General features: G+C 36.0%; 1 protein-coding gene across 2 annotated transcripts; it reads left to right on the top strand.

Annotated features, from left to right (window-relative positions):
• Nucleotides 1-6: 6 nt before the first annotated feature.
• On the top strand, nucleotides 7-9,108 carry LOC104912628 (serine/threonine-protein kinase ATR-like). 2 transcript variants are annotated; one of them, XM_019618937.2, is made up of 10 exons: nucleotides 7-76; nucleotides 1,348-1,439; nucleotides 2,801-2,944; nucleotides 3,492-4,381; nucleotides 5,088-5,275; nucleotides 6,391-6,585; nucleotides 6,816-6,997; nucleotides 7,663-7,815; nucleotides 7,937-8,135; nucleotides 8,734-9,108. In XM_019618937.2, the coding sequence occupies exons 1-10, from the start codon at nucleotides 18-20 to the stop codon at nucleotides 9,002-9,004; spliced, it is 2,373 nt and encodes a 790-aa protein (XP_019474482.1). In that variant the 5' UTR covers nucleotides 7-17; the 3' UTR covers nucleotides 9,005-9,108. The 2 variants fall into 2 exon arrangements, with proteins under 2 accessions (XP_019474482.1, XP_010714949.2); XM_010716647.3 differs by lacking the exon at nucleotides 8,734-9,108 and having other exon boundaries at nucleotides 7,986-8,115.
• The last annotated feature ends 351 nt before the right edge of the window (nucleotides 9,109-9,459 follow it).

Genomic DNA, 9,459 nt, shown 5'->3' with positions numbered 1-9,459 from the left:
GGTTCAAAGCCGGAGCTATGGCCGAGCAGGGCCTGGAGATGGCATCCATGATCCCGGCGCTGCGGGAGCTCGCTAGGTAGGGTTGGCCTGGCTCGGTCCTCTTAGGCATGGGGGGCCTTCGGGGAAGGCCTAGTTCTGGTGGGCGGGGTTCTTCCGCGCCACTCCATGAGGGCTCTGGGGCTCGGCCCGCGTCGTTCTGCCCTTCTGTCGTCTTCTCGCCCCCTAGAGCACTGCCTTCCTCCTGGGCCGAGCCTGGGGGAAGCCAAAGGGAGTTTACCGAGGTCCTCCGTGCTGCTTACAGCGAGGCTTTGCTGGCAGTTAAAGCGTCTTCACCTACAAGTAGCACCAGGACTGTTACATAGATGCTGTATTGTAGCGGGGAAGAGCTGAAGCTTGCATTCTTTGCCTCTTGAGGCAATTTACTAAGCAAAGTTAATCTTCCGTGGTGTATTGGTCGAATGCATGCAAGTTACTACTTTGGTTCACTGTTGTTCAGCTTCTAAGATAGATTGTTTATAGTGTTAGATGGGTGTATAAGGTTCTCACAAGCGTGCCAGGCATCCAACCATTGTGGCTTCTCTGGAGCTATTCACGGTCCCTACCCTGTCTGCACTCTGCATTGTACAAGGTGGGATGAACTGAGGCTTCTAGGCACTGCAGTCATTTACTACACACGTTCTCTCAAGTGGGAAGTTGCTGTTGACTGGCTCACTTGACTGAAGCTGCTCTAGATTAAAGTGAAAGCAGCATAGGAGCTTTTCACAACTAGGGCATGCATCTTCTCCATCTGTAGAGAGAATAAATGTTTGGCTCTAATGTTTTATGGCACAATCAAGAGTGCAGCTTTGTTCTGTGCTAGACTACTGGGTGACATGGAGGTGTGAATATACATTGACATTTTGATCTAACCTAGGTATTGACATCTTAGTTACCTGAGAAGTGCTGTTGGCACCTGTTGCGTTGCATACCTGTTGCTGGCCTGTTGAATAATTTTGTTAATTCATAAGAAAAACAAGCTCTTAATTTTATTTTTCTATACTAAATCTGCTTTGCTTTGTAGTAGTGTGTGACCTTAATAGATCAGAATTGTGTGTAATGTATATCAAAAATAATTGCATAACAAAGTTAAATGGCTTTCAGCATTTCATACAGCTTTTTACTTAGGAAAAGGAGGGAAGAGAAGAGCTTAAAATACTCTGGTCGCTAAAGCAAGAAAAACAATGGCATTTCTTTTTGAAAACTTCTAGAAGAAAATGATCCATTTTAGTGTTTAATGCTGTGTTGTTGAGATGGACATTAATTATTTTGTATTTTAAAATAGATAAAATATCATGCTTTTAATTTTAGTGCTAGTCCAGAAGAATACAATACAGTTGTTCAGAAACCAAGACAAATACTCTGCCAATTCATTGACAGAATTCTTACAGATGTAGATGTGGGTAAGTATTGCATATCTAGTATCTCAAATGATAACCTGATGTAAGTTTTAAGTAATTCAACACAGACCCAAATTGCAACTTATTTCAACAAAGATTCGTACTCAGTGCAGTACTGTTTATGTCTTATTTTTTTTAATAACCTGCATGTTTAAATATTTGCTATGAAATAACTTGAGACAAATGTATAACAGTAAAAAAAAAAAGTGAATATAAATGCTCAGAATTTTTTTTATCTGAAGTGATTGCTAATTGAGTAATGTAGCTTGTAAATCCTAATATTCACAAGGTCTTCAAGAATTGAAATGCTCTGATGTAAAAACTATGACTTTTAATTTTTAGGGTAGTAATTCGTCCTTCAATCATGTTAAGGTTCCAATTGTTGAAGTAGTTTAACAGTATTTTGGTTAATTGTGAAATACAGACTCTAGAAATCTGGCATTTAGAGTTTTTTCTACGTTTTCTTTAAGGAGACTCAGTGTAATGTAATCTTTAATATTTATATTAAAATGTATTTTAAATATTACATTTTAAATATTTAATAAATATATTAAAATGAATTTTAAAATATATTGCATATATACAAAAATATTTATTGTACACTGTTTGCGAGAGATATTTTCATGTAGCTGTCTCTGTAAGATGCGTTTTATCTAGTGAAGTGGTCATTTTAAGTGTTATGTTACTGTTCAGATAAGATATTTGTGAACTCTCTTCTGTTCCTGAGAGGGAAGAATAAAAATGAAAAGCCAGACTGTTTTAGGTATTGCTTTTAAATTTGCAAGTAGTTTATCTTTACTATGTAACTTTTTTCCTTAATTCCTATCTAAATTTCTTTCTCCTTGTGCTCTTTATTTAAGCGTGTGAGAACTGGGTAACTGAAGTGTTCAGTTATCTGTTTTAAGAGAGCAGTATAGCAGCACTTTAAATTCTTTGATTCTGTAAGCTTACATTCAAACTATAACTTGCAGCTTTGTAAACAATGCTGAATTATTTTTTTTTCTAGATCATAAATCGAGGGAGAACCAACTGAAAATTGAAGTGTTATCTCTCAGCTATTTTTCAATAATCAAAGAGCTAGATACCATACTAAATTAATGAGTGTAGTGTTAATGGGTAATATGCTGAGTAATTTTATATTTTTATTCATATTTTGTGGCGTCCTTTACAGGGTTTACAATAACCATAAAATCTTTTTCATTCAATAATAAGGTATACTCAGAATTGATAACTATACAGGTTTGATACCATATCATAATGTGTTATATAACAAATTTATCATTTGCTTGTTTTAGATATGACCAAAATTACAGAAGTTGATTTCACTGTAATATTAATTCAGAGTTCTTTTTTTTTTTTTTAAGTTGCTCTGGAACTCATTAAGAAATCAGATTCACAGCCAAGTTCTGTAATGCTACTAGATTTCATTCAACATATCATGAAATCTTCTCCCCTTATGTTTGTAAATGTCAATGCAAGTCAAGAGGAAACAGAATGCAATTGCATTGGTGAGTTTGAAGATGTTGGTATTGAAAACTGGTATTTCCAGGATTTAATTACTTTTGCCAATGGGATCATATGAAAGAACAAAAATGTAGAGAAGAGAAATTCAGAAGATCACTATTATGTATCTGAATCTTATGATAGACTTCTTTTTTTGTAATTTGGTTTGCACTTGTGGTAATGGATGTTTATCAGAACAGAATTTGTCCTTATTCAGCACTGTTGCTTAATCTCATATTGATGAGCTATCCCATAACATAGTGTTTCCTGAAGATTTCTTTGTCATGGAGCAAAATGTATCAAATAACCTATTCTAAAATCAGTCTTTTTTTTTTTTCTTCTTGCTCCTTTTTCAGCAAGATCTGCTGCTGAAGAAATGCTTTATGTTTACTAAGCTTACATGCCTTTATTTCATCACTGTATTTATTTATTTATTCATTTATTTTACGATGAGTAACTTTGCTCTCAAGGAGGTACTCTTTTATTACGAGTAGAAAGCTTTGGCTTTCATCTTAATAATTTTCTGTGTACTGTTTCTTTTTATTGCCCTAGAATTTAGTAATTGGATCATAACAAGACTTCTCCGAATTGCTGTGACTCCAAACTGTATCCTGTTGCACAAGAACATCTCCGATGTCATTTGCTCTTTACTTTTTCTGTTTAAAATGAGAAGTTGTTCCATCTTTGAAATACTAACAAAAGACTTGCTACAGCTTTTCCAAGATTTAATCTTCCTGCATGAAAGAGACACACAAAAGCAGCTCTGGGGAGATGTGCTGGTATGGCCGGTGATTGTAAAGAGATTTTCAAGCAATTCAAGTGACAATGTGGGATATTTAAGATTAGCACCATTACACCTGATGGGTATGCCCAATGTAGAATGTCTGGAAGTTATATTGTTGTCTATCCTGATGGATATTGCTGCAGATGTTTTTTTTGTAAGACAAGATACTGTTCTCTGGGGAATAGGGTGCTCCCTGTTAGAGTATGGTTGTCCAAAAGTTAAAGCTTTGGCAATGAAGTTTTTAATAAAATTAATTCATTTGGGAGGACCTCCAGAACAGCTGGCCAGTGTTTTCTTCACAGTCTTTTTTGGAATTCTACATTCAGCACTTGAAATGGATACTGAAGAACTGGAACTCTGTGGAGAACCATTTTTACAATTGGTTAAAACGTTGATGCCTTTTGACGCAGATTCTTACAAAAATATTGAACCTGTCTATTTGAATATGCTACTAGAGAAGCTTTGTGCACTGTTTGAAGGAGATATTTTTATGTGTCTTCATTCTGAAAAACTGAAAGCTGCTTTTTGCCATATACTGCAATATTTTCTGGAGTTTGTTCCACCTGGCTATGAATCTGCTGTACAAGTAAGAAAAGTCCATGTCAATACCATATGCAGAGTTTTTGTGAGTGTGCTTGGAACTCAGGAAGAACAAGAGGTACGTTAATTTTTAAAATTATCTGTACAAAGAAGAAAATCCAGGAAACATTCTATTAGTTGTTTAATTAGATTGATTCCTTCTTTGTTTCTCATCTGTTTCATCTATTTTTGCAGGTTAGAGTTCTTTAGTTGGATGTAGCTGAACCCTATCTTTTTCAGATTTATTGAACTATTGAAAAGGCTGCCTAGACACAAGAATCTGTTTACAAGTGTGGTATTATAGGGGAATAAGGCACAGAATAGGCTCAAATAAGGGCAGCTTAATGTGCAATTTCCATTAAACAGCTGAGCTACTCTTGCTCTCTGAGTGCTTTTAGTTGTACTTACTGGGGACAAGAAGACAGGATTATATTAAAATAATGAAATGTGGATGCACTGAGAGTTCTGTCTACTCATGCACTTATATGCATATCATATCTGTTATCTCTTAAATTTATGTGCATTTTAACAACTTTGTTTCCAAATTCTTGCCATAGAATCTGGCTAGCAGACATCCAAACGAGCTGCATTCCGTTTGGTGGGAATGCAAGAAACTTCGTCACTTCTGAAAGTTTTCATTGTGTAATTAAGATTCTTTTACAGAGATGTCTTTGACCATCAATGTTACCATTTAATTATGAAATTTTCAGTCAGAAATAGTAATATAATGTGTGTTATGCGTTGCTTCCCAAATACCTTGTGGTGCTTTTGTTTGTATGTTCTAGTATCTGGTGAGTCCACTTTATACAGTATTAAAAGCACAAACAGAAGAAATCTTTCAGGAGCTTCATCAGAGCCAGCTAGATACTTCTGACACTAATGGGTGGAGCAGCAGCAGTGATGAAGTTCCAGAGAAAAGACTGCGACTAAGCCTACCAGCAAAGCATCCAAAGAAATCGCCTGCACCAGTAGTGTATGCTGCTCATTCAGTAACCACTTTTATTGTCATTTGGAATAATAACCTTTTTTTTTTTTCTGAGGAAGAAGTTTCTTCATAACTGTAACAGGCTCTGTGAAAGATTCTTCTTCTGGGAGAAGGTTTAAATGATTAGATTTGAAGGATTAGAATCAATAGATGATTTTTAAGCTAAGCTTCAATTGAAACCTGTATTTTTGTTTTTAGTATGTACTGTTTTCATTTATACATACTGAAAACCAAAAAGTTGAGAGAATGCTTACCGAGTGACAGAATAATGTACCTAGCTATTCTGTCAACCTGGATCTGTTCATAGCAAGTTTAGTTAGAATAGGTTGTTCAGGGATGAACAAACTCGGTTTTCCTGACCTCCCCTATTTTTGTGCTTCAGCTCCTTGATTGTCTTGGAATTTCTCCACCATATTGATCTCTTTCTTGTACTTGGGCACTCAATACCAGCTGTAGCATGCTGCATTCAAGATGTGATCTCTCAAATGAGAAGACTTTGATTAGCCTTTGTTTTTGATAATACAATCCTGTATGAAGTTGACCTTCTTTGCAACAAGGACGCACTGCTCTCTTGTGTTCAACTTACCACAGATCCACTCAGTCTTCTTCTGGAAAGCTGCTTGCCTATCTAGTTCATGTCCCCTTTAACAAGCAGCTCTCCTCTACAGAGCAAATTATCTTGTTGTTGAAAGGAATCAGATTACTTGGGCATTATTTTCCTTTGCTAAATATATGTTGGCTGTTCCCAGATGTTTTCTTGTGCCTTGTGTGGCTAGAAATGGACTCAAGGAAGACTTACTCAGGGACTGAGGTTCTGGTCATCAGGAAACACCTTGGTCATCATGATTTTACAAGACTATGCCTTTATAGCCATTCAGATAAGTCTAAGTAGCTTCATGCTCGATTTTAGAATTAACATCTGATTCTCTCAAAGAACTTATTTAAAGTGAAGTTTCCGTTGTTAATTTCCTAATCCTGCAGTCCAACATGGGTTAGCTATTTTTGCTGTGATGATTGCTCTTTTCTGGTGGTGTAGGGGGCAGGGAGTAACCACTGAAAACAGACTTTTGTGTTTGAAAATAATCAATATGATCAAATTACAGACTTAGCCCTGTAAACATGAAATTGAAGAGCACACTTTGGAATGCCATCACAGAGAAAGCCACATCCTTAATATCTGTCCTCGAGAAAGAAAGTCTGACAGCGAATATTCTTCAGGCTGCAGAAGGAATTGCCATAATTCTGCAGCTAGCTGCGCTGTGTGTAGTTCATTGTTCTCCCCCAACAAATTCTAGCAGGTAAAGCTTCCAAGCTGAAACCATGAGACAAATAGTGCTTTGTAATTGTTACTATGATTTGTGTAAATTACTTTGATACTTCCCCATTTATCAGGGCAAGTCCTGCTTGTTTTGAAGAGGAATAGTAACATATGTAACATAACAATAACATAGCAATTTCTCTTAGAAGCAATACAATATTAAATGTTTATAATCTGTTGTATTGATTGTATCATTTCTATTTTTAACAGTGTGGAACCATACTCATTGGATTGTGTAGAGAATATACAATTCACGTGGATTTCCTCTGACTTTATCACAAGAGTAGTAAAAGTGTGTGGGAGCCTGTTAGAGACTGCTACAAAGATGGTTAACCTAGAACAAGTGATTGACAGAACAGTGAAAATCTTTGATGCTTTGCTGTATGCACAAGGTAAAAAAAAAATCCAAATTTCTATTTTTAAGAGCTTTGTTTTCATCACTTTTTGAACATGATTTACAAGTCTGTTTGTCTGTACTTTTGATTTCATCTCAACAAGACACTATATGGAGAAAGTGAATATGTGTAACAAAGTAATCTTTAATCACTTTTCTTTCTGAAACACACAAGTGGCATGCTATACTACCTATTTCACTCAAAAATTTCAAAGCTTCTGATTGCTTTAATTGAAACTTAGCATGCTAACAGTGTACCAAAAATATGAGGAATTCATGTAGGCTGGTCAGTTGTTTTGTGTATTTTTTAAAGAAGCTAAGAGCATGGAAAACAGTCAATCTTCTAAGATTCAAGTGGCATTGTGAGTTCAGCTTACTAGCCATCCCAAAGTCCACCTGGAAGTCTTCCTACAAATCCAGAGATACCTAAATTACATGTATTCTCCTGCTCATGTATTACATGCTGCTGTTTCAGGAGGCTTTTATATTATTTTGATATAAGACTGCATTATTGTATGTAGAATGTCAATATTTAGGAGTATCAATACTATTCTTTGTTGATAGGAAGAAAAATAACGTTCTCTAGTAAATTAAAAACATAATAAGCATCTATTCAGCTTACATAAAAAGATGTCTTTTTTTTTTTTTAAAACCCCTCACTAGTAAAAATTCCACTGAGTGATCAGATTCTTGATAATATATGTGGACTGCTGTCTCTACCTTGGATTTGCAGCCATCCTGATGATGATTCTTTTAAAACATCTGCTTTTGGGACTGATCTTCTAGTTTTGAGTCAAAAAACTGCACAAAATTTCTGTAAGTATGTTAAATTATCTAAATGTCTCTCAAAAATGATTGCACTACAGTAAAATAGCTTTCTTTGCCCTATCATAATCATTAACAATAATGTACAATATATATTTTTTTTTTCCTTCAGCACCTCAAACTCAGTCACGTTGTGTGTTCCTTCTATCTCTCTTCCCAAGAAACATTCATCTGGATTGGCGAAAATCCATTTATTACTGGGCACTACAAAGTCCCCATGAAGTAATTCGGGCTACTTGTGTGAAAGGATTCTCTTTCCTGCTTCATCCACCAAGCGTGCAGTCTTTCAGTATGATTCCGAAGGCTCTTTTGTATGTATTAATATATCTTTTCTCTTTCCATGCATGAACAAAACAGCATGTATAAGGAATTAATTATAAGCATTGAAATAAATTTCATCCAGAGTTTAGTAGACTTAAGTTTTAGAACTCCTAAGAAATATCAACAGAATGTGTATACATGAGGAAAAGCCAGTATTCACTTACCAGATGAGTGTACAAGTTACTTTGCTACTTGGAGGCCCAATTTCTAAACAACAAATTAAAACTTATGAGGGGAAAAGGAATGTCTTTGTCAGTAAAATATGTATTTGTACATATATCTTTTTAAAATCTTTCCAGTTTCTTTTCCTTTTGTATGTGTTTCTTGCCCTATTCTGTTCTGTTGTCTGTAGTCTTCAGTTTATTTCTAATGTTTCAAGCACACTATGGCCAATATGGCTTCAGACATTTAAGATAACTTTGAAATTAGTTGAAAAGGAGAAGTATAATCTAGTAAAGCAGATCCTTAAATTGTGCTATAATGTTCTCAGTATAGTTTAGAGAATCCAGACAATGTAGATATCTAAATTTCTGTGTTTAATAGGTTGCTTAATTTATTAAAATGGTTTTGTTTTTATGTCAATTTCAGAAATCAAATCCAAGATGAGTCTGATCTAGTCAAGGAGGCTTGTGCTGCTACTGTTGGGAAATTATCTTGCTGTCTTTCTGGTACATTCAGTATACAGCCTCCTTCAGCAGACTCTGCTATAAAGCATGTTACCTCTGATATTTTATGTAACAGCCTCATTGCGACTTGTGCTCATGAAAAAACTTGCTCTGTGCAAGCCTGTGTTTTTAAGCCATTTCTTATTCTTCTTGAGAACAAAGTATCCAGTTTGATAAAACTAGGTAAGATTTAATTTTACTCTGTTTCTGTATATTCCTTTTTTATATATATTGCTTTGGGTAGTTGGTTTTATTGTGTAGCTGGGTTTCTTTTTTTTGTAGTTAAGATGGTGCTTGAAATTTTCACAGAATCACAGAATTGTAGGGGTTGGAAGGGACCTCTAGAGATCATCGAGACCAACCCCCCTGCCAAAGCAGGTTTCCTACACCAGGTCGCACAGGTAGGCGTCCAGGCGAGACTTGAATATCTCCAGAGAAGGAGACTCCACAATCTCCCTGGGCAGCCTGTTCCAGTGCTCCGTCACCCTCACCATGAAGAAGTTCTTAAGCACATTCGTGCGAAACTTCCTATGCTGCAGCTTATGTCCGTTTCCCCTCGTCCTGTCTCCACGTACCACTGAAAAGAGACTGGCCTCACCGCTATGGCCGCCACACCTCAGATATTTATAAACCTGGATCAGGTCCCCTC

This window comes from Meleagris gallopavo, chromosome 11, assembly GCF_000146605.3.
Source record: "Meleagris gallopavo isolate NT-WF06-2002-E0010 breed Aviagen turkey brand Nicholas breeding stock chromosome 11, Turkey_5.1, whole genome shotgun sequence".
NCBI classification, from domain to species: domain Eukaryota; kingdom Metazoa; phylum Chordata; class Aves; order Galliformes; family Phasianidae; genus Meleagris; species Meleagris gallopavo.
Note: the sequence above shows the minus strand (reverse complement) of the source record. Positions and strands in the feature narration are given on the sequence as shown.

What these genes read in the sequence shown, in the direction of transcription:
- LOC104912628 (XM_019618937.2), top strand. Translation starts at nt 18, where the DNA reads ATGGCCGAGCAGGGCCTGGAGATGGCATCCATGATCCCGGCGCTGCGG. An exon ending in CCCCCAACAAATTCTAGCAG is followed by an intron (nt 6,586 to 6,815) that starts GTAAAGCTTCCA and finishes TATTTTTAACAG; the next exon opens with TGTGGAACCATACTCATTGG. An exon ending in AAAAACTGCACAAAATTTCT is followed by an intron (nt 7,816 to 7,936) that starts GTAAGTATGTTA and finishes TTTTTCCTTCAG; the next exon opens with CACCTCAAACTCAGTCACGT.